The sequence below is a fragment of the Schistocerca cancellata genome, chromosome 7 (assembly GCF_023864275.1).
Source record: "Schistocerca cancellata isolate TAMUIC-IGC-003103 chromosome 7, iqSchCanc2.1, whole genome shotgun sequence".
Classification (NCBI taxonomy): domain Eukaryota; kingdom Metazoa; phylum Arthropoda; class Insecta; order Orthoptera; family Acrididae; genus Schistocerca; species Schistocerca cancellata.
The window spans coordinates 522,850,990-522,875,811 of NC_064632.1; the positions used below are offsets into that span (position 1 = coordinate 522,850,990).

At 46.0% G+C, this 24,822-nt stretch overlaps 1 protein-coding gene across 1 annotated transcript in view; it reads right to left on the reverse strand.

The window, feature by feature from the left end:
- Positions 1-24,822, reverse strand: part of LOC126092875 (dachshund homolog 2) — a 982,096-nt gene that overhangs the window by 576,645 nt on the left and 380,629 nt on the right. The window contains exon 4 of the mRNA XM_049908606.1: positions 8,828-8,970. Coding sequence (XP_049764563.1) covers positions 8,828-8,970 — 143 coding nt within the window. The remainder of the gene's footprint in view (positions 1-8,827; positions 8,971-24,822) is intronic.

The window sequence follows — 24,822 nt, forward strand, 5'->3', positions numbered from 1 at the left end:
CCGTTGCAAAGTGAAATGTTGGTACATTTGTAAGCGGTTAATCAGCAGAATGTTGAATGCAAGCATGCAAACGTGCATGTATTGTGTTGTACATGTGGCCGATTTCACTTTACGCATGCGTATTGTATTTGGTCGGTCAGTCGGGGACAGTTAATGCTGGTTGTGGATGACATGCGAGTTGTCGTCCGATGATGTCGCATATGTGCTCGATTCGAGATAGATATGGCTATCTAGCAGGCCAAAGCACTCTGTAGACACACTCAGTTACAACAGTAGTATGTGGGTGAGCGCTATCCTGTTACAAAACACCCTCTGGAAATGAAACTTCCTGGCAGATTAAAACTGTGTGCAGGACCGAGACTCGAACTCGGGACCTTTCGCGGGCAAAGTGCTCTATCATCTGAGCTACCGAAGCACGACTCACGCCCCGTCCTTACAGCTGCACTTCAGCGAGTACCTCGTCTCCTACTTTCCAAACTTTATAGAAGCTCTCCTGATGGTAGAGCACTTATCTCTTTAAAAAGTATGTTGGGAGTAAAAGTCAACAACAATGAACGAAATTTGAATTTTTAATTTTTTTTTGGTCATAAAGTCGGTGCCACATGCTACTGAAATGCATTTATATTGGTAAGAGTGTACTGAGAGGTATTTTCAGATCCTAAGTTCCTAAGTAGAGATCAGTACATCTATAAAAAGTGTGTTGTTAACGTAATTCAACAGCAGTTAACGATTTTTTAAAAATTATTTTCCGTGTGGGCATGAAGTACCCCCTCCCCATTACCCCCCCCCCCCCCTTGGTAATGTGCGCTATGGAAAAATTTTAGTATTGCTAGGACTCAAAAAATGGTTCAAATGGCTCTGAGCACTATGGGACTCAACTGCTGTGGTCATAAGTCCCCTAGAACTTAGAACTACTTAAACCTAACTAACCTAAGGACAGCACACAACACCCAGCCATCACGAGGCAGAGAAAATCCCTGACCCCGCCGGGAATCGAAACCGGGAACCCGGGCGTGGGATTGCTAGGATTAATTGGATGAATCCACTGTACTCTGTTTGCCTTTCTTTACGTATAGGAGTAACTCGAAGCTTCAGAGACAGTTTCGAAACGTCCTAGCAGATTAAAAGTGAGTTCCAGAGAGGGACCCGACCAGAACATCCCCGTCTCTCCCCTCCCAACCTACAACCACACAACCCCTCATAGCTTCAGTGTCACTAATGTTTGCCTCCTATTACTTCCGGTGTGTTGGAATATCGTCACTGGGGTGACGATTTCGTAGATGTTTGATTTGTAACAAACTAAAAGCCATGGCACCGTTCGTTCTCGTTCCATTTCTCTAGTACCGTGCTGGGTGACTGAGAAGGAAGAAAATGACGGGCGCTACCGTGCCGTGCACAACAGCCGAATAAATGTGAAATTCCCGCGGCGGCCTGCCGTGTACACAGTGCCGCATAGACGGCTGCTGGACGAGTGCGAAATGGGCGATAAGTCAGCTCGACACACTCTTCCAGCAGGTACTGACGTGATCGATGGTGTCTGTCTCGGAGATCTGCCCGCGGAAGCGCGCACGCAATTTGCGCAGTGGAGCGTTCCTCTTGAGGGCCGCTACAGAAAGCCGGCGTGCCACAAAGGAGCGGCACTGGGCAGTTTGCGGGATAATTTAAATAGGCGCGAGGCGGCCACGGCAGTAATGACTGTTTTGATAAGATTCCCGCCGCCCACAAAAGGCGGCGCCGTCGGCGTCGGCGTCGGCGAATCGCGCCGTCGCGCGTAGCCCGCCGGCCCATTGTGTCGCACCTGGCCGGCTGTTTGCATAAACAGGGCAAAACAAACAATTAGCAGCCGTCGCCACAATGCGAGTCCGCGGAGATAATAAAAATAATGAATGGGAAAAAGGACGCCGGCAAACAGACGGCGCCGGCCGGAGTCTTCACTGAGCACAGACAAAAGGTATTTGCTTAGCGGGCGGCCGTGCGAGCTGGGACACGCGGCACGCCTGTCAGACGCCAATTCGGAAGGCAGCTGCGCGTGACGCCGCCTGCGTAGGCGGTAAGTCAGACAGAGGCCGGCCTTCCGCTGTACAGGTCAATAGTGCCCCGGGGGCAGGAGAGCGCTTGCGAGTCCTTGACAGGCAACACTGCAACTGCACGGACCTTTAAAACGGAATGACAGCTTATTCTTCACCGAAGTAAAGAAGGGAAATAAGGGATTAAGTCTCGTCGATGACGTGTGCGACTTCTGATTCAGGAAAGCTAGAGAGGTAAATCGGCTGTCCCTTTTTAAACGAACCAATACGGCTCAGGATATTTTCACTCTGCAGCGAAGTGTGCGCTGATATGAAACTTCCTGGCAGTTTAAAACTGTGTGCCGGACCGAGACTCGAACTCGGGACCTTTGCCTTTCGCGCGGGCAAGTGTTCTACCGACTGAGCGACCCAATCACGACTCACGACCCGTACGCACAAAATGAAAATTTCGTTCTGGAAACATGTTTTTATTAAGCTCTTCTGATTGCTATGAACTCATTTCGAACCCTATGGTCATTTTCAAGCTATATCCTTAGCACATCGTTAACGATGGTGCTGTCGAAATGTTAGTCCAGATGGAGATGTATTAATCTTCCGTTTACGCAGGTACTGCACACTCTTTTCGAGACGCTCGACTATTATTGTATTTGACTGCTTATTTTTACAGATTTTAACGATGTAAAGAAGTGTAAATAAAAATACTGATAACTGAAATTCGGCCATCCGAATGGGAATTTTCTGTGTTTTCCCTAAAATTGCATAAGACGAACGCCGCGGGAGTCCACTGAAGAGAATATGAAATGGTACGAACGCGTAAAATCGGTATTAGGGCTCGTGACCCACAGGTTTAGATTTGTTGCAAGGGTACTGCGGAATAGTTGTGAATCTGTAAAGCAAATGGAGTACAAGGCGCTGATGTGACTAATTCTCTCCTACTCTATCGTCTGGAGTCCTTATCAAGTGGCAATAATCACAGACTTCGAACGAATCCAAAAACGCGCTGCAAGCATCTTAACAGGACGGTACTGAAACAGAAATTCGCGAAGAACTTAAATGGGAATCCTTGGAGCAGATGCGAGGCAGTTATCCGGAAACACGGTTGGATGCATTCATAGCACATATATTGCCATATTCGTATATCACGCGGAGGAATCGCGAGAATCACACTAGAGAGATAAGGGTGCGTAAATTTTTTTTCTTCGCTCAGTATGCGAATGGATTAGGAGAGAAAACCATTAATATAGGTACAAAGCACCCTCTGCTATGCGCTGCGGAGAATATACATAGATGATGTAAACACTAACGATTTCCTTCGTGATACTGTCACTTCCCCGGTTGTGCTCCGTCTGTAATGACCTAGTTAGACAGTGATCTTCATTCACGTTCAAGTCGAAGAGGTGTAGAGCATTGACCTTTCCCCTTATCGTCTATATCGATTACACGTACGTGAGTTATTCTCAGTAATGTGTTACTACGTCTCTCCTCCGCGCCATAACCACAAAAAACTCACATGCTGTGCGAAAACAGCCGCCTGTCGCGTACCGGAAGCACAGTTGCTGCTACGCTTCAGTTTCCAAACTGCGAGATGATAGTGCGTCACACATGTTGCCGGTGCGGAAAATAAAATTGTGACGGTCGGAAGAGACGACTACGAGCCATCCCGCCTGTTGCCACGGCTGGCGGTGCAGAGCTATTAGCGTTTCGGTTACGCTCTCCATCCTCGGTACGGCTTCCACGAGCGCTGTTGCGTTACGTGCCGGCCCCGCGACCATCAGGGGGCGCGCAGAGCGTCTACCCTTCCCGGCCGGCACTATTACCGCCTCGCCCGACACTTCACGTAAAAGCTCGCGTGCTAATCGATTTTTCGCACGTTGCCGGTAGTAATCGCCAGCACTTCCAAAAGCGGCGGCGGCTCTGTTTCCCTCTCTCCTCTCGCACTGTGCGCGCCGCCCCCGCCGCCCCCTCACCGCATCTCATTCTGGAGCAATCCACGGCGTCCATTTCCAGGCACGAAAGCGGCGAACCGAAGAGGGCGGTCGACCAGCCGCTTACCTGGCCCGCAATTTCGTATCCTTGCAGCGGAGTGTACTCCCGCTACTAATATTGACTCAATTACCGAGAGAAAGCGCCGGCGTTCTCCTCGCGGTGCCCTACCCGGCGCGACTGTGTGCGCACGCGTGAGTGTGTGTGAAAGAGAGAGAGAGTTGGAGAGGGAGAGGAGCGAGATGAGTGGAGGAGTGGGACAGGTTAGGCAGCGGCCGGCGGGCGCGTCAGCAGAACGGCGCCGCGCGACGACACAGAGGAAGAAGGGAAAAGAATGGCGAACGAGGTTTCCGCGGCACCTTGTGCCGTCAGCACAAGATACATTGTTTCGTTATTAACACAAGTTGCTGACAGGAAAGCAAATAAGCTTTAATGGAAACGTTAATGAATAGAAATGGCGGTAGCGAGGTATGGGGAGATGGGAGGGAAGGGTGGCAGAGGGGGGAAGGAGGTGAGGGGTGGGGAGAGAGGGGCAGGAGGAGAAGAAAGAGAAGGAGGAGGGTAACTGCGTAGGAGGAGAAAGGGGGAAGAAGAGAGAACTGTGCGAGCGGTTGGCTGGGGGCGCGGTGCCAGCATCGCGTCAGGTCAAACTCAATTTGTACGTCTCGCGAGTCCTCTCTGGGGACGGCGGGACGCCCGCAAGCACTCAGACCACCGCTTCTGTGCTCCCTCGCATTTGCGCCTAGCACTGTGATTTATAGATCGATTCTCATTTTGCGTTCAGTAACGACAAATGCCGGAGTTGCGATCACAGAAATTTCACTTCATCTGCCCAATATCACATCAACACTTGCGTAAGTGCACAGTATGTGGAGGAAAATACGAGAGCTCTTGAAGTATCAAAGACTTGATGCACCAAACAGACACCAGACAGATGCCCTTCTCTTCCTGGCCTGCGCTAAAGATTTCCGTTTTTTCATCCCAACCACACCGAACATCTTCCATATTCTGTCCCCAGTTTTCAGTCGCTGTCTACGCCTACAAATTTTCATCTCCTATTGTTACTTCCATACTTTTAGTAGCTGTTTACATCACTGATCGAAGATGTGGCACACTATATACACACAGTACAATCACATATCGTTTGACTTCAGTCGTAGACTTTGAATAATCCTCCACTCGTATCATGTGGCACAACACATTCTTCCTGTTCCGAGATCTAAGGAGAACCATGCTTGGGCAGGAAGACTCTCACTACACCACCGCATAAGCACGTTCTTTTTTTTATTTTATATGTTCAATTAGCGTCATATACAGTGTGTTTCAAAATCTTTGCTTGAAACATCTAGCGGTGACAGATGGCGTGATATGGAACAACTTTTGTCAAACACAAAATTTCCGGCGACGTTAGTATTCGCTGGCCTTGGGACGACGAGATTTCACTGAACTAGCAGCGTGTACTAACCAGGTGCGCTTCGTATACTTAGAAGCGAATGAGCACTTTAATTTTTCTGCTATGTCATACGGAGCAGATGATTGGATTGTAGGCAAGACGCAAGGCATACTCACATCGTAGAATGCCTACGCCCTGCCGCCTCTCGCGAGCATAACCAATACAAGAAGATTCCTATCACCGCTGAGAAGCGTCAGCGAACATTCTCTATATAACAGAAGTTGTTTCCTATGACGTGATCTGTCACACCTAGACGTTTCATGCAAGGTCTTTGAAAGACACTTCATGTGGGAAGAAGTAATACGTCTCCTGAATCCTGTTCGAACACAGACTCTCGGAATTTTAACACTGCATCCTTTCTTCGTGCTGACGCCTCGCCTGGGTCCGTCACTGGAGCTGGATAAGCACCCCTGCGATGCTCTCGCTCCTAATGAATCAACCTTTGTCAAATCGCAACTCTCCTTTGTATTTTCGCGCGGCTCCCCCCGTCGGAGGTTCGAGTCCTCCCTGGGGCATGGGTGTGTGTGTTGTCCTTACCGTAAATTAGTTTAAGTTAGATGAAGTAGTGTGTAAGCCTAGGGACCGATGAGCTCAACAATTTGGTCCCATAGGACCTTAACCAAAAATTTCCAACTTCCTCTTCTAATCACGCGAGATGAGCATCTCTAACTGATTATGAATATTCAAGAATCGATCTACATCGGTTCTGTGGTGGATTTCCATTTCGTTGCGATTCTTCCTATGAATCTGACGTTACTATAAGTAGTTTTATGTGATCATTCCCCTTTAAACAACTGCGAACACATCCTCTTACAAATTTTACGTTATGGCTGTATCCCGAGAATTCCGACCATGAAACCAAAATATATTGGGCCTTTTCGTTGGTTTATACAGAGTAAACTGGAACCTCGCCGACAACTTTCCAGAAATGGTAGCATGGACAAAAATATGTTGAGTAACTATGGGCTATAAAGAGCATAACTTAAGAGCTGTGAGCACATTTTCACCAACGCCAGTGTGAAACACATATCTTTTACTAAACAAGTGGTTAGAGCTCTTAAGGTATGCATTTTATAGCCTATGTTTACTAGGCATTTTTTCTTGTTTTGGTGCATGTTGCCACCTCAGAATGTTTGTCGGTGGAGTTGTGGGCCATCTGTATATAAAGCAAGTTAGGTGATAGAAAATGGTAGCTGCGTGTAGAAAATAAGGAATAAAATATATGTGGGTACCCAAGCATTTGAAGAGGTGAGGATTTATTGACAGCAAAGAGAACTGCAGAAAAAGTGAGAATGAGATCCGTGACGTGTTTTATCTAGAGAGTAGTGTTGTTGAGAGTGAATTATGGACACTCAGAAGAAAAGAAGAAAGATACTTCGTTGGTTTCGAAATGCGGAATTTGCAGAACAACGCTTAAAATAAAATGGAGTGATATGATGAGGTACAAATAAATTTCGCGTCTGTAGCACGTCATCTTCGTGGTGTAGCAATTTTAATGGCCAGTAGTGTACTTCGCCACACCGGCACAGTCAGTGGCTTTGCACAACTGCATGGACTACCTTTGAAAGCGTCCTTTCTCAATCCAAAATCCCATTCACGCCTCCCAGCGCACTTTATATTCCCCCCCTAAACTCGAACAACAATGCAGAGGCTGTAAAACTGTGTTGGAATATTGCCTCAGTTTCGAACGAAACTGGCTATTCTACCTGAAACTCAAGCGTAGACGCTTTAAACATATGAAACTATATGGCTCCAAAGACATTTCCAAGTCTCAAACCTGACTTGAAAATGTCTCTGGAACCATACACTTTCAGTTAAATTAGCTGTCTGTTTTTCTTGGCTTCGCGTAAGTCTGGAAGAACTGATCCTCTTCTTCATCGTCCATTATACGTTTAACTATCAGCAAGGATAGGATTTTCCCGTCTTCCTCTCCCACGTAATCCATTAATATTGTAAAGTTGAAATAAAAACTCTTTTTTCAATCATTCTTTCCAGACAGCACGTGTGAACTGGGTAGTTAATGCGCTTGCGATTTCATTTTCTGGGAAAACACAAATGCGCTGGGAGTCTAGTTTCTTGTTTCCGACGCAAAACTGACAGTTAATTGTGACCCTCGCACCCTCGTAATGACGATGGAACACACAAATTGCGTCGCGATTCAATACATCAGCCACCAGCCGACTTCTACGCGGCGTAAAACTCCTGCTCCTATGAAAACCCCGCTTAAGGGGCTCCGGAAAGGCTCAAAATCATGAAAAGTTCAATTTTTACTTTTTTGCGTTTTCTGAATCTGCAGACTATTACCTTTTAATAGATATATAATTTATTCAATTCCGAAGACTACAACTATTTTTAAAGTTTTTTTGAAATGTGTTCTACATGGGCGTGACCCACTGTGGCGCTGTTAAACTGCTGTCAAATGGTGTTATTATTAACGTCCGTGTTCATCAGGTACATTTTAGTGATGTGAGATAAAGTATGTGTTGTGGCTAACCTGTGATGGATCAATATATATCGCTGGTGTGATTGTCGATTGTTTCATGTTTATTTACTCTGTCGTTATCTCGAAAATATTCGTAATTAATTCTGTTTCTTGAGTCTCTGTTTTGTTGAAGTATAATAATGAGTAAAAGTAAAGTTGCTGTTGCGACTTTCAATGATGGCAACATTGTAAGGTGCAAGGTATTTAGAAATATGGGAATGAAGATAGGTTCTAACATGGTACGAGCGATGCTTGCTTTAGACAAGGAACGCCTTCGGGCTGCAGACAGGGCTGTAAAGAGTCTAGAAATACAAGCAAGAGTAAACAGGAGGAGGAACAAGAGGAAGCTGGAGGAGGAGTTTGCAGAGGATGAAGATAATCCATCCTATGGACCTGGAATGCACTAAAAAGTTAATCGAATCTTTGTCGCTCGATTCCCAAAACTTTTATTTTCTCATACTAATTACATGTTTTCTAAGGATCTTCCAAACATATTTGTTTCAGACTTTCAGTAAATGTTACACAGTACCTTCTGAATAATTTAACACAGCCTTTTTCCAAAAAACTGTATATTTTTGAATATATAAATAAAAAATTGCAAAAAAATGTTGTGAATTTTCATTACAATTGAAAAAAATCATCTTTAATAACTGAACAAAAATTTTGTAAAATCCCTGTGTTAAGTTGTAGCCCATATTCCAATAAATAATCTGTAAAAAGTTCAACTTCCTACCTCAAATACTTTGTGAGGAAAGATGTAATTTATAAGCGTTATTTTAACATTGCAAGTATAGGGCGTTCCGGAGCCCCTTAAGAGAGACTTGAGCGCTAGAAGTAGCCGCTTGGCGCAGTGATCAGCAGACAGAGTGGAGCTGGACTTACCGGCGAGGTGTCCGTTCTCGTAGCCGGGGTAGTCGCCGTTGTCGAGGCGGTGCTTCTTGAGCGCGTGGTGGTGCGGCGCCAGGTGCGAGGCGGCGATGCTCAGCCCCACAGACGCCCGCTTCGGCGGCCGCCCAGGCCTGGAGCTGCGGAGTTGCACAGAGTTACTGTGGTTAGAGGCACCCGTTAGTAGGACTGGGGATCGGGACCCGGGACTCCAGCACCGCCGGCCGCCTCTCTACGACTGGGACCCACCTCAAGACTGGGCCACTGGTGGGAACTCGACAAGCAGGGGGGAATCGGCTGCCCCTTCTGCCGATGCCTATCATGAAACGAGACGAAGCCTGATCGAAATGAGGTACCTCCAATATCAGTGACTCGGTAACGTCTATCCAGAAGAAGTCAGGTCCTCTAATTGATGTCTATTGCAACCAGCCAACTGCATTCCAAAGACATCGTACTCCTACAAAGCCTCATAATAAATGCATATTTCTGAAACCGGAAGGCACTGTGCAAATGATGGATAAATTTAAATACCTGGGGGAATTTATAACAGGAAGGAACAGGAGGAAGGAGGGAATAACAGAGAGGATAAAGAAGATGAGGTCAGCCTTCTGCATGACGAGAGAGATATACAATAGAAAGAATATATCTACAGAGGCAAAGATAAGCCACTACAAGGCAACGGTGAGGAATGCAGTAATATATACTGCTGAGACGATGACACTAGGAAGAAATGGGGCAGAGCAACTAGAGAAAGAAGAGAGAAAAATACTGAGAAAAATACTAGGTCCCAAAATGGTGGAGAGAGGTGGATGCGAAGACCTAGGGAAGAATTGTACCGGAACTTGAGAACAATATCCGGGGAAATCAGACTCAAAAGGGCAGGGTTTGCTGGACATGTAGTTAGGATGAGTATGGACAGAATGACGAAGAGAGTGTGGGAAACAACAGGGAGGTCAAGGGGAAAGACAGGAACCTAGTGGGTTGTTGAACTTCGGAAGGACTGGTTGGAATTGGGGATCAAGGTCAAAGGAAGGGAAAATTGAAGGAACGAATATACACCGACAAATATGCCGGAGATCAAAGAGAAGAATACAGGAAAAGATTAGAGTGTCACCAGTGGAGCCGACTGGAGAAACGGAAACTGAAGATCTCGGAAGAAGAGCGGTGGAGAAGAAGAGAAAGAATGAAGAGGTTCTGAGAGAAGAGGAGGACAATGCAGTCCACGAAGGGGCTACCCGTGGTCCTGCAGAGGCCGTAAAGCAAGAAGAAGAAGAAGAAGAAGAAGATATTCCTGACATGGTCAGTCTGGAGGCGATCTGCAGTTTACGGTAACTGAAGAAACCTTCACAGGCCAAGATCGCTGAAAAGCATTTTATTGGATGACCGTTTCGACAGAGCTATGCTGTCATCATTAGATCTTATGTTGCATAAGATCCCGAGCTATGCTGCCATAATTGGATTTTATGTTGCATAAGATCCGATGATTTCAGCATAGCTCTGTCGAAACCGGTCTTGGCTTGCGGAGCATTTTTTTTTTAGTTACCATTCAAAAAATACGGTTTTAACTCTGCACAGTGCATTTAGAACGTTATGCACTCATTTCCAGGGCTTTTTTTTTTTTTTTTTTAAATCATTGTACCCAACTGAGGAGCGCTACCGTGATTACTACATGCTTTTCTTTTTTCCACCTCCCGAAGCCTCATCTACCCGCTGTTCTTTCTAAGTTCTACTCTACAGATTTCAGTTGATATTATGCTTGGTTTATCTCATAAATCCATTATTTTCAATTACAATTTAGAATTTAGTTCTGTCCTGTAGTATGTTGTACGTAGCGCCTTTTCATACTGCACGTCATCTAGACCTCTGCCAAAAGATCGAAAAATCTTTTGCAAGCACAGCTCCGCGTTCTGCTCCAGACGAAGTAGTCGGGACCGACTGACCGCCATGTCATCATCCAATGCCAACGGCGTCGTTCGGATGCGGAATCAAGAGGCGTGGGGTCAGCAAACCGCTCTCCCTGACGTTTTTGATTTCCCAGACAGAGCCAGCTAATTCGCACTCAAGTAGATCCTCAGTCGGTATCAAGAGGCTGAGGGCACACCATTCGATTCCTCCTATCAAGGCAAAATCCCTGGCAGCACCGAGAATCGAACGTGGGTCCTTCGCATATCATCCACAAATTCTAGCCATTCACCCACGGAGGCGAACGAAAAGTCATTTTGATAATCTCTTCATTCTCGTAATTTGGCCATAAAATTTCAGATGCCTTTCCCTAAAAGTATGGAAAAGTTATATTTTCTATTATTGATCTCTTTAGTGATTCTTACAATTACAACATTTTGCCGTGTCCTTTGCCCGATACGAAAACAAACTATGTTTAGCTAAAAAGGTTGATGATCTACGTCTCTTTTCAGAGCAGACAAACAAATGTTTGAGGAAAAAAAGTGGAGACCCGATAAAATTGTAAACAACACCTGCAAATTAGCCACTGCTTTTCGAAATGAATCGCACAGCATTAAACAAAACAAGACGCTATTTTTATGACTGAATGTGGCACACGTTTTCCCGAGAATCGTGTCGCGCCCTGTAGATCGTAATTTTCAGTACGGATAAGACAAAATATGCCTCTTACGACAGTAATTTTAAGCCTGAAATTCGCGGTGATACTGACTCAAGTAACAGAACACCTCCGTAGTTCATCAGAAACATTTATTTTAAGCTCAAAAGCCACAAACATATCTCTGTTCCTTGGAATCGTAATTTTTGTCGCACCAAGAGGCGTCAAAATAATGAATGTGACGAGTGAAATGCAGGAAAAGAAAATAACGTCAATCAACCAGTATCATAACACAAGATTAAGATGTGTGGGAACATCCTACTCCTACAGTCGTATTAATGAGGTCACATTTCTATTTATGGTTGTGTGCGCCAGGCACAGAGCACCTGGAACTGATGTTGTCCACTGGAAACATTGCGTATGCTCCAGAGAAAGTCGTATATCCCACTAGCGAGCGATTCTGACCTTGAGCCACTGATGCGTTTAGTCACTGATAATTCATATGATATTCGATGTTCGAATTATCCAGCAAATGAAACTGTGAATCTGCTCTGTATTTTTCACCGAAGCTTCTAAAAAAATGAGATACATTTTTTACTTTTTTACGGGCGGCGGTGCATTGAATATTTAAATGGTTATGTGTCTGCAAGGGTGTTAAACAATCAGGATAGGAAGGACGGTTTATGAAATGAAAGACTGGGCTGGTAGATGTTTGGCATGTTTTCCAGACCCAGGAGCTATGAAAGGGAACGTTAGAGTGCATGATATGGCACAGGTAGGGAATGTTAGTACACACACATACATATAATTTTAACATGACGTTACACAGACATTGTATAAAAAGACATTTATCTTTCTAACACTAGAAATTTATGGCTACATACATGGAAAAAACAGCCATCTGTAACTTTAATAAAACAATCAGTCAGCTGACGACAGGCGTTCTGGGATGTACTACAGCTCTGCTCAGCGTATATGCGTGTCACCGAGGGTCTGAGGATGGTCTCTCAAGGCTGAAACCTGTCACCATAAACAAAACATCTCTTTGCTGTCATGACTGATTGTTTCATTAAATTTTAGGAAATCCATGTTAATTTTGTTGTACTGAATTTCACACTTTTATTCCGACCGGTTCCCATTTTCAATCATTATCCAGGAAAAAGCAGAAATCATACTTTCACATTTCATATAGCTTGCTATAGACGAATTCCATATTACATGGCATATTATGATACACATCAACAATTATCATTGAGATACTGTTACTCACTCCACTTAGACGCAGAGTAAAAGAGAGTAAATGTAGTATGGTCTTTGCTTTTCCCTGGATGTTGATCGAAATAGAAGCGCAAAATTCAAAACAGCAAAGTTAACACGCATTTTCTAAAATATATTCATGCTGTAGACTGTCGCCTAAAGAAATTTTGAATCTCTGTCTATTTTATTAAAACTAGAAATTAAGATATTTAATCAGTGTGAAATCATACGTTCAAAAATTGAAACTCGATACAGCGTTGTAAAATCGTGTACAAAATTATTTAATTTAGCAAAGAAAAAGTAGTTCAACAAAAGCTGTTCCTAAAATATTGCTGTTCCTCCAAGTACCGCGCATACTACGTGATATTTGTCAAACTATATAGATCACCTTCAAAAGCGCAGGCTGATGTTCCGGACACTGTCTAAAGCATTTTCAGATAATGTACGCATGCGTCCATACACCTGGTAATGTGTTCAACCTGATATTTTGTAATTTTTTAATGAACACTGCAACTAGTTGGCAGTGTGCACGTACAGATTCAAGCAGCGGACTCTTTTGCTAAATCTGTGCGTGTGTGTGTGGGGGGGGTCTTTTTTTTCGTTTTCTGTCAGAATGGCGTGTATATCGGCCTACCTAACGATGTACGGTATCTGACGAGGGATGTTACATGTGATCTTGAGAATATTGGAGCAGATGTGGCGTATTCATATTGTGCCACTCTCTGTGTGCCTTAACAACAGCTCGCTGTCCGAAATATTTGCGGCTCAAATCATACGAAGCGTAGAGAATCCTGAAAGTTACGACACAAAATCGACGTTACTATTTCTAACAGCGCACCACTAATAACAAATTAGAACATTATTGGATTGTTTTTCCTACTCATCTGCACTTTAATTCGTGTACATCTAGAGCAAACTGCCATTTTCGTCATACTGAGCCTAAATGGAAATCCTGTATAAGTCGTCGTATATCCTCCTACAGCGCTTTCCCGTAAACGACAGCGTTATTGCCGGTCGCGGTGGCCGAGCGGTTCTAGGCGCTTCATTCCGGAACCACGCGACTGCTACGGTCGCAGGTTCGAATCCTGCCTCGGGCATGGATGTGTGTGATGTCCTTAGGTTAGTTAGGTTTAAGTAGTTCTAAGTCTAGGGGACTGATGACATCAAATGTTAAGTCCCATAGTGCTCAGAACCATTTGAACCATTTTATTTTATTTTTTATTTTTTTTTTATTTTTAATTTTTTTTTTTTTTTTTTTTTTTTTTTTTTTTTTTTTTTTTGCCTCAGAACATGTCCTACCAACCGATCCCTTCTTCTAGTCAAGTTGTGCCACAAATTTCTCTCCTTCCCAAATTTTTTCAGTACCTCTCCTCATTGATCTACCCATCTAATTTTAGTATTGTTCTGTAGCACCACATTTCGAAAGCTTCTATTCTCTTCTTGTCGCCGCGCGGAATTAGCCTCGGGCATGGGTGTGTGTGTTTGTCCTTAGGATAATTTAGGTTAAGTAGTGTGTAAGCTTAGGGACTGATGACCTTGGCAGTTAAGTCCCATAAGATTTCAGACACATTTTAACATTTTTTTTCTCTTCTTGTCTAAACTATTTATCGTCCATGTTTCGCTTCCATACAAATACTTTCAAAAACTACTTCCTGACACTTGAATCTATACTCGATGTTAACAAATTTCTCTTCTTCAGAAATGCTTGCCTTCCCATTGCCACTCTACATTTTATATCCTCTCTATCTCGACCATCATCAGTTTTCTGCTTCCCGAATAGCAAAACTCATTTACTACTTTAACTGTCTCATTTCCTCATCTAATTCCCTCAGCATCACCTGATTTACTTTGACTGCATTGCTTCATCCTCGTTTTGCTTTTGTTGATGTTCATCCTATACGGTATATACACCACGTTAGGCACAGTAACATGTTGTGCTTATGGTGTTTCTGCAGTTTGTCCAGCTCGGTACAAGAATGTGTAGAGGTGGGACCAGCGCCCGTCGCCGTCCGCCTGAGTGATGGAAGCTCCCCAGAAACGGCCGTCCGCGCTGCGGCCTTGCAGAGGCCATTCGCAGTGGGCCACCGCCAGCTGCCGGCCGTGATCTCCGCTTCGCGCCGCATGCCCATTGTGCTCTGCGGCGGCTCCCTGCGCCGGTGCTTCGCCAGTCTCGTATCAGAAGGTTTTTGAGGCACGCCGCAGCGTAAAAAGGTTCGCGGGGGCGACTGCAGATGCGAGGCGGCGTAAATAGCTGCGCAGATCGAGGGGAGATCGCGATGCAAAGTTCGCGGCAGCCCACCTGCTCAAGACGGTTACGCGCGGATTGCAGCTGCTGCGGCGAGTAACTGTTACTCTGTACACCGTACCGGGTTTCGGGGTCCGCACTTTATTAACATGCCAGTCCCCCATACAACATAGGTCTAAGATGTGGACGGTGTCACTGAATAAATCCATATGTATGTCCTTTTGTAAACCACCGAAAGCTCTCTTCTGCGACCGATCGAAGCACCTACGGCGTACATTGTCCGTCGAAATATAGACAGCTCCCGACGGCGACCTTGGTCACCTATTCTACTCCGCATCGAGCAGGTTTCACATGTCATGATGCCGCCTTACAGAAAAGATGCATCTTGTATCACTCTTGTAGGCCCTTTTGCTCCTGTTCGGCTGGTACGAACTGGCCAAATTGCGAAGGCACGATCTGATCAAATCGCGAAATGTTTAGACCCACCTCGTATGATACGCGGTGCACGACACAGCGTGTGTTTTCTGGGCTAATATACAGTACTTTTCACCGTCGATCTCGTCGAAAAACGTTGGGAAACCCACGCAAAGAGACTAAAATTCAGATAGTAGCCTTTCAGCTACTGGCAGGAGGGGAAAAGAACAAACGTATCATTTGATGAAATAATGTATTACAGTAACTGCGAAACGTTTGTGTAGAATGATCGTGCTTGTAACATTTCGCTCGTTCTTCATACATCAACAGGCTCCTTTACACATCTGCACTTTAATTTATGAGAGTTAATTTCTAATGTGACCGAGATGTGAATATTATAGAACCACCCTGCTGTGACCATAGATTTCAAACAAATCGACGTTACATCAGCGAAATGAGAAACAGGAGGATCATACTTAGAGAACGTGAGTTGAAAAAATATATCAGCGAAATAAGACACCAAGACTTCTAGCTCAAACAACGGAATATTGTAACCTCTCTGGTAGAACTTTGCCCGCTCGTTCGACTGACATTATATAGCACATGCTTTGGTTTCTCTAATGCTCTCTCTCAGAAGATGGCTTTTGAGGATGTGAATTGGCTTTTTTTTAAAAAAAAATATTATTTCTTTTCGTCATTAATTTTCTTAATGGTTTGATGCAACCCGACACGACTTCATCTCCTCTAGCGATCTCTTAACCTCAGAGTAGCACAGATTCTCAACGTCCGAAATACTTCTTGTATATCTTGTGATCCCTGTCTTCCTCTACAATTTTTGAATTCTAAGTCTCTCTAGTCCAGCGGAAATTAATCTCTGATGTTTTAACAAATGTCTTATGATCATGTGCCTTCTTCCAGCGAATGTTTTACATGTCTTTCTTTGTCGTCGATTCTGAGGAAAACCTCCTCATTGCTTGTCTTGTTACTCCGCTTAAGTCTCAGCAGCCTTCTGTAACACATTATATCTCAGATTATCTTATTTTCTACAACTGTAATATTCCCAAATCGATCACATGGTGAGTCAAGTCACTTAAATAAAGTGCACCTGATTGGAGACGAACTCGGTTATGTATGACCGAGTTTGCAAGTGTTGTGACTGCATTACTCTACAGGGTGACTTTTGTAACTGGCGACAGATTGCGGGGAACTACTGCTGAGAGAAAAAGAGGCAAAAAAAAAGTCAGGTAAACATATGGCCAGATATGCGTTCCAAGGAAGTTACACCCACTTGAAGATGAAGATAAAATATCCTGGACAGTGTAGATTTCAACGATTGAAAGCCCACACGAAAACACCTTGAAATGGGAATGTTCTGCCTGCACTAGTGTTTTAGCTCCTCACTCAAGAGGACAGCGAGATGGAGCACCGACATGCAATGGCCACATCAGCCTTCGTACCACCAAAGGCACGTCTTCGAGCAGGGGGAAAAAGGTTCACTCGCAGGATATGCAGAAATGACTCGTCTGTCAGAAGCACTGGAACGATGAGTGTCCAGCAAGGGGCCAGTACCACCTCCCCTCAACCCCTCCACACACACACACACACACACACACACACACACACATTGAGCCTGTACTGGTCTTGATGGCTCCTTCCATCATACCAAGTGGATTCTCCGTAGCCCACAGGTGGGCGTTGCGGACGTTGACGATACCGCCCCTCTTAACTATAGCCTCATCTGTGAGCAGGATGGATGACAGAGATCCCAACAGCGATAGTCGTCTGTGCAACAAACCAGCCATAAAATCGTAGTCGCAGGTGAAGTCCGCAGGTGGTTCAAATGGCTCTGAGCACTATGGGACTTAACATCTGAGGTCATCAGTCCCGTAGACTTAGGACTACTTAAGCCTAACTAACCTAAGGACATCACACGCATCCATTTCCGAGGCAGGATTCGAGCCTGCGACCGTAGCAGCAGCGCGGTTCCGGACTGAAGCGCCTTGAACCGTTCGGCCACAGCGACCTGCATGCGTTGTAAGTGATGCTGATAGTGGCAATTGTGATGTATGTTCCCCTCGGGCATCTGGCATATCCTACGCTTTCGGGCCACCTGCCTGGAGCTGATACCGGGGTCACTGCCAAAAATATGTTATCTCTACCTTTCTGTGTGTTGTGTTGGCAGAAAAGCCAACACCGTGTTACTAGTGGAGGCCGAAATGCACACGTTTTAGCTCACGCAGGCTGGCGTGAGGAGGGAAGGACTGTACTGACGTGAGGTCTGGAACATGACAAGGAATTAGAACTCAGAAAGCGGGCGTAATTAGTTTGTTACTTAACTTTAATCTATTAATGATTAACGTCGCTCTTGACGGTACATGATTCACAATATTATCTGTTCAGATTATAGTAACTGAATATGGCGCCTTGCTAGGTCGTAGCAAATGACGTAGCTGAAGGCTATGCTAAACTGTCCCCTGTGCAAAGAAGAGCGTATGTAGTCAGTGAACCATCGCTAGCAAAGTCGGCTGTCCAACTGGGCCGAGTGCTAGACTAGATCTGCCGTGTGGCGGCGCTCGGTCTGCAATCACTGATAGTGGCGACACGCGGGTCGACGTATACTAACGGACCGCGGCCGATTTAAAGGCTACCACCTAGCAAGTGTGGTGTCTGCCGGTGACACCACACTGTGGATGTACCTCCATTGGAATGCATTTATGCTTTCTTTGCTCCTTATTCTCTCTGGCATCGTGTCCTGCAGTTCACCCCCGTTCAGCAAAATCGCGTATGTTTCTCACGGACACATTAATGAAAACCTGATAAATCTTTTTCGTATTCCTAGCCGCGCGGGATTAGCCGAGCGGTCTTAGGCGCTGCAGTCATGGACTGTGCGGCTGGTCCCGACGGAGGTTCGAGTCCTCCCTCCGGCATGGGTGTGTGTGTTTGTCCTTAGGACAATTTAGGTTATGTAGTGTGTAAGCTTAGGGACTGATGACCTTAGCAGTTACGTCCCATAAGATTTCACACACATTTGAACTTTTTTTTTTTCGTATTCCTGCGCGGGCGAAAGACTGCCCCCGGCGGCAGCAGTGACTATTGTGCGGTATAACGGCAGGTGCTTACCGGTCCTCCGCGCAGATTGACGACGTGTTTCTGTTGTTGCGGCGAAGCGGGCGCCGAGTTGGAGGCCGGGAAGTCTAGGCGACACGGGGGGAAGCGGAGCCATAAAGACGGCCCACCCTCGCACCGGGGACCTGCCCGCCTCTAATATAACGTTAAATACTGGAGCGGTCGTAAACCTGTAAACCCGTGGCGGCACTAAACAGCTCAGCCCCGCTCTGCGACTGGAGGACGCGTCTGGGACACGGCGGCGGCCGCTGCCCCGGGGGACGTCTACGATCATGTTTAAGTGTGCCTCGCTGTGCCGGTGAAGGGGCAGACGCATCCTATCGACCGTAACAGCCGTCGTGTATGTTTTCAACAGAAAAAGAGAGACGTAAGAAGTTCTCCTGCAAACGACGTGTTACGGCAATGGAAGGTGTAGATTAGGAATATACACACTAGTAACGTAATACAAAACAGGTAATAAATACTTTTGTGGATGGCCATGCGCTAATTAGCGGTAACACAGAGTTGTCGTTGTGGTCTTCAGTGCAACGACTGGTTGGGTGCAACTCCTCCGCGCCAGCCTCGTCATCTCTGCTTCTTACCATTGTCAAGCCTTGGTGTCACTCCACAATTTTTAACCCCCACCCCAACTTCACACCATTGCCAAATTGACTATTCCTTGATACTTCAGCCGGCCGGAGTGGCTCAGCGATTCTAGGCGCTACAGTCTGGAACCGCGCGACCGCTACGGTCGCAGGTTCGAATCCTGCCTCGGGCGTGGATGTGTGTGATGTCCTTAGGTTAGTTAGGTTTGAGTAGTTCTAAGTTCTAGGGGACTGATGACCTCAGAAGTTAAGTCCCATAGTGCTCAGAGCCATTTGAACCATTTTTTGATACTTCAGAATGTGTCCTTTCAACCGATGCTTTCTTGACATACAGTAATCCCCGGTTGAGACGTACAGTTCACTATCTTAGCATTAAACCCATAGCATTTATAGGACTGGAATCCGCTGTGTTTCTAATCATTACCTGAAAACGATCCTTACGGTATACCTTATTTCTTGTAGAGGAAGGGCGACCAGGGTGGCGGAGCGGTTCTAGGCGCTACAGTCTGGAACCGCGCGACCGCTACGGTCCCAGGTTCGAATCCTGCCTCGGGCATGGGTGTGCGTGATGTCCTTAGGTTAGGTAGGTTTAAGTAGTTTTAAGTTCTAGGGGACTGATGATCTTACAAGTTAATTCCCATAGTGCTCAGAGCCATTTGAGCCTTCTAGAGGATGTTGTCAATTGGAATAAAATAAAGAGATTCGATCAAGTTAGTTATACGCTTCTTTGGAAATTTAAAATATAAAAATAACAGGCGCGAAATATTTCAAAATCATGGCTATTCCTTATCTACTGTAAGGAACAGAGGTTTGAAGTCTAGCGATTGCGGGAGGAAAACAGTTGTGGCAAACAGAAATGACGTTTCTGAGAAAAGGTAGAATAGAAAGGGAATGAAATTTCAAAATAAAGCAGGAGATATTATACCCTGAACAGACAAAGAAACTGGTACACCTGCCTAATACCGTGTAGGACCCCCCGCGAGCACGCAGAAGTGTCACAACATGACGTGGCATGGACTCCACTAATGTCTGAAATAGTGCTGGAAGTAACCGACGCCATGAATACTACATGGCTGTCCATAAATCCGTAATACTATGAGGAGGTGGAGATCCCTTCTGAACTGCACATTGCAAGGCATCCCAGATATGCTGAATAATGTTCATGTAAGGGGAGTTTGGTGGCCAGAGGAAGTGTTCAAACTCAGAAAAGTGTTACTAGAACCACTCTGTAGCGATTCCGGACGTTTGAGGTATCGCATTGTCCTGCTGTAATTGCTCAAGTCCTTCGGAATGGTTGCATGAATGGACGCAGTTGATCAGACAGGATGCTTACGTACGTGTCACCTGTCAGAGTCGTACCTAGACGTATCAGGGGTCCGGTATTACTCCAACTGCACACGCCCCACACCGTTACAGTCTCTCCACCAGCTTGAACAGTCCCCTGCTGACATGCAGGGTCCATGGATTCATAAGGTTGTCTCCATACCGGTACGCATCCATCTGCTAGATACAATTTGAAACGGGACTCGTCCGACCAGGCAACTCGTTTCCTGTCATCAACAGTTCATTGTCACTGTTGACGGGCCCAGACGAGGCGTAAAGCTTTGTGTAGTGCATTCATCAAGGCTATAGAGGGGGCCTTCGGCTATGAAAGCCCATATCAATGATGTTTCGTTGAATGGTTCGAGCGCTGACACTTGTTGATGGCCCACCATAGAAATCTGCAGCAATTTGTGGAAGGGTTGCACTTCTGTCTTGTTGAAGATTCTTTTCAGTTGTCGTTGTTACCGTTTTCGCAGGATCTTTTTCCGGCCGCATCGATGTCGGAGATTTGATGTTTTACCGGATTCCTGATATTCACGGTACATTCGTGAAATGGTCGTAAGGAAAAATCCCCACTTCATCACTATCTCGGAGCTGCTGTGTCCCATCGCTCATGCGCCGACTATAACATCGCGTTCAAACTCACTTCAATCTTGATAACCTGCCATTGTAGTAGTAGTAACCGATCTAACAACTGCGCCAGACACTTGTTGTCTTATATAGGCGTTGTCGACTGCAGCGCCGTATTCTGCCTCTTTACATTTCTCAGTATTTGAATACGCACGCCTATACCAGTTTCTCTGGCGCTTCAGTATATATGACACTGAAGAATAAAATAGATTAGTCACTCGAATGGAACGGTGCACATATATGTATATATCAGTCAAGGGTTACAAAGAACACAGAACCGACAAAAAAAAATGGAAAAACCGCTACCATAATGGAGACGTAACGTCGTTACACGCCACGCAACCTAGTGCTTGAAGAAAGAAAATGAAGGGGAGAGTGTGAACAAAATCTTCACAAGAGAGGTTTTTCATGAATACTCTAAATAATAGGTACTGACGAAATTTATCCAACTCACGATAAATAGACAAGCGTCCCATTTTAAGCGAGAGCATAATCCCGTTGGTGACTGTACCGTAAGTCTGATGGTGAGTACATGAAGACTGTATTCTATAGTAAAATGTTGCAAATATTTAGCGCAAATACCATACGGTAATAGGCGGATTAATTTAGACGAACGTATGAACACAAACTAGAGCAAAGTCTCCGCCATTAATGTTGTTATTACGAGGATCACTAAAATAGTCGTCTGGTTGTTTTATATTGAGGATACTTGTGGTCAGCCAAGAGAATTACAGTCTTTGATAATCATTTCGAATTTCCTTGCAATCATTATTTGCAATAAGCTCTCCCTAAGTTAGGCCTTAACAGCTCGATGGTAAAAATACCTACAGCCACACTACATTATATTCTGCAGAATATAAAATTAATTTCAGGCTAGTTACCAGTCAGGCAGGTTTCATGCCCGATAGAAAGGATGGAACAAATGATCGTAATTATTCTCGTAACGCAGCGCGCAAGTACTAGAAGAGATTTGCAGGTAGAAAAAGGAGGTTTTATATAGCAGGAAGCCATTCTTGTAAAGTGCCTCAGTCCATCTTTTCGCATCGTGCTGCTCCTGTCCACTTCCAGCTCATCCTAACTGCTGCTCGACAGGCTGACGATTCATAGCGGATCTTCCAGTGCCCGCCACAAATTTCCTCTCTGTTCCTACCTCCCCAGTACTCTCCACATCCAGCTCGCTGTATTTATTCTGTCCATCCGCTCACTGTCGAAGACCGTTTCCGTCGTCGTTACCACGAGATCCAGAGTGTGAACCGCTGGGTAATTACTGTAATTCGGCGATGCGGCAGTTATTCATTTAGACCGCTATTTATGGCGGACGCGGCACCTACATAACACACGTCTGGCGTCCCTCGCATACCCGGCGCCATAAATTCCCGCCAGAGGGACGGAGATCGCTATCTGTCCGCCGGTCTAATTACTCTCCTTAAATTATCAGCCGCGGAGGTGTTGGCCTAATCCTGGCGCAACCGCTGCGAAAACAGCGCCGCGGCACAAATATTTGCCGGCAATTGCAGGCCGCGCTGCCTGCCCTGACGGCAGTTAAGTTGCCGGCAAACAGGCGCGTGTGCGCACGGGATCTGCGCAAAGAACACACCGTCTTAACGCGTCGCGACTCGGGAGCGACTGCTGTGTTTGGTAGCGCTCAGTACACTTCGCGACTTTCCGCCGTACCTCGGCTACACGAGGGCAGTGCTTGAGGCCTAACCAATACGCCAAAAATGTTGTGCAAGTATACAGCGGGTCTCACGTAACGGGGCCCATTTTTCTTAAACCGTTTAAAACACCAGGAGAGTGTTTTCCACAGTAACAATATCTTGTGTGATTCATAAGTTATAATTTCATTTTATATTAAGATATGGAAAAAACCATTACATTTTGTAACAAGCCGAAAAGCGGACTGCTTATTTACATTACAATCTGGACAATCAAAAAATGAAAAAAAAAGCGCTCGGTATTGCGTTAAATTTCAGATGGTCCTCAAATAGAGATGTGCAATTTCACCCATATGATAGAGGAGGTAAAACTGCAAACTGGTACTGAACTTAGCAAATACCTGATAATTTGTTCCAAATGTTTCACTCTTTTACTACACTCCTGGAAATTGAAATAAGAACACCGTGAATTCATTGTCCCAGGAAGGGGAAACTTTATTGACACATTCCTGGGGTGAGATACATCACATGATCACACTGACAGAACCACAGGCACATAGACACAGGCAACAGAGCATGCACAATGTCGGCACTAGTACAGTGTATATCCACCTTTCGCAGCAATGCAGGCTGCTATTCTCCCATGGAGACGATCGTAGAGATGCTGGATGTAGTCCTGTGGAACGGCTTGCCATGCCATTTCCACCTGGCGCCTCAGTTGGACCAGCGTTCGTGCTGGACGTGCAGACCGCGTGAGACGACGCTTCATCCAGTCCCAAACATGCTCAATGGGGGACAGATCCGGAGATCTTGCTGCCCAGGGTAGTTGACTTACACCTTCTAGAGCACGTTGGGTGGCACGGGATACATGCGGACGTGTATTGTCCTGTTGGAACAGCAAGTTCCCTTGCCGGTCTAGGAATGGTAGAACGATGGGTTCGATGACGGTTTGGATGTACCGTGCACTATTCAGTGTCCCCTCGACGATCACCAGTGGTGTACGGCCAGTGTAGGAGATCGCTCCCCACACCATGATGCCGGGTGTTGGCCCTGTGCGCCTCGGTCGTATGCAGTCCTCATTGTGGCGCTCACCTGCACGGCGCCAAACACGCATACGACCATCATTGGCACCAAGGCAGAAGCGACTCTCATCGCTGAAGACGACACGTCTCCATTCGTCCCTCCATTCACGCCTGTCGCGACACCACTGGAGGCGGGCTGCACGATGTTGGGGCGTGAGCGGAAGACGGCCTAACGGTGTGCGGGACCGTAGCCCAGCTTCATGGAGACGGTTGCGAATGGTCTTCGCCGATACCCCAGGAGCAACAGTGTCCCTAATTTGCTGGGAAGTGGTGGTGCGGTCCCCTACGGCACTGCGTAGGATCCTACGGTCTTGGCGTGCATCTGTGCGTCGCTGCGGTCCGGTCCCAGGTCGACGGGCACTTGCACCTTCCGCCGACCACTGGCGACAACATCGATGTACTGTGGAGACCTCACGCCCCACGTGTTGAGCAATTCGGCGGTACGTCCAACCGGCCTCCCACATGCCCACTATACGCCCTCGCTCAAAGACCGTCAACTGCACATACGGTTCACGTCCACGCTGTCGCGGCATGCTACCAGTGTTAAAGACTGCGATGGAGCTCCGTATGCCACGGCAAACTGGCTGACACTGACGGCGGCGGTGCACAAATGCTGCGCAGCTAGCGCCATTCGACGGCCAACACCGCGGTTCCTGGTGTGTCCGCTGTGCCGTGCGTGTGATCATTGCTTGTACAGCCCTCTCGCAGTGTCCGGAGCAAGTATGGTGGGTCTGACACACCGGTGTCAATGTGTTCTTTTTTCCATTTCCAGGAGTGTATTTTTGGTTGAAACTATGTGCAAGCGAAAAATACAGCTACTTCTGTAAATGCCTTACCTGTATTGGTGTACAGCAAGTTACACGTGTTGGCTAGAGAGCAAAAGAGTGAGCGAGCTTGGACCATGTTAACCGTTCTTAAAAGAGCAAAGTACTCGTATCTTAGAGTTCTGATCCCTTGCTGTTAATAGCTTCCCACCGAGGTGTCAAAACACTTTGCTTCCTTTCTGTCTGCCATGAGGCCCCTTAACGCAGACTCTTCTACATAATGCCTATCCACATAATTCGGAGCGTCTTAGTGTTCGTTCAACTCACTCATAGTTTGGGTGACAGGAGCCTTTCT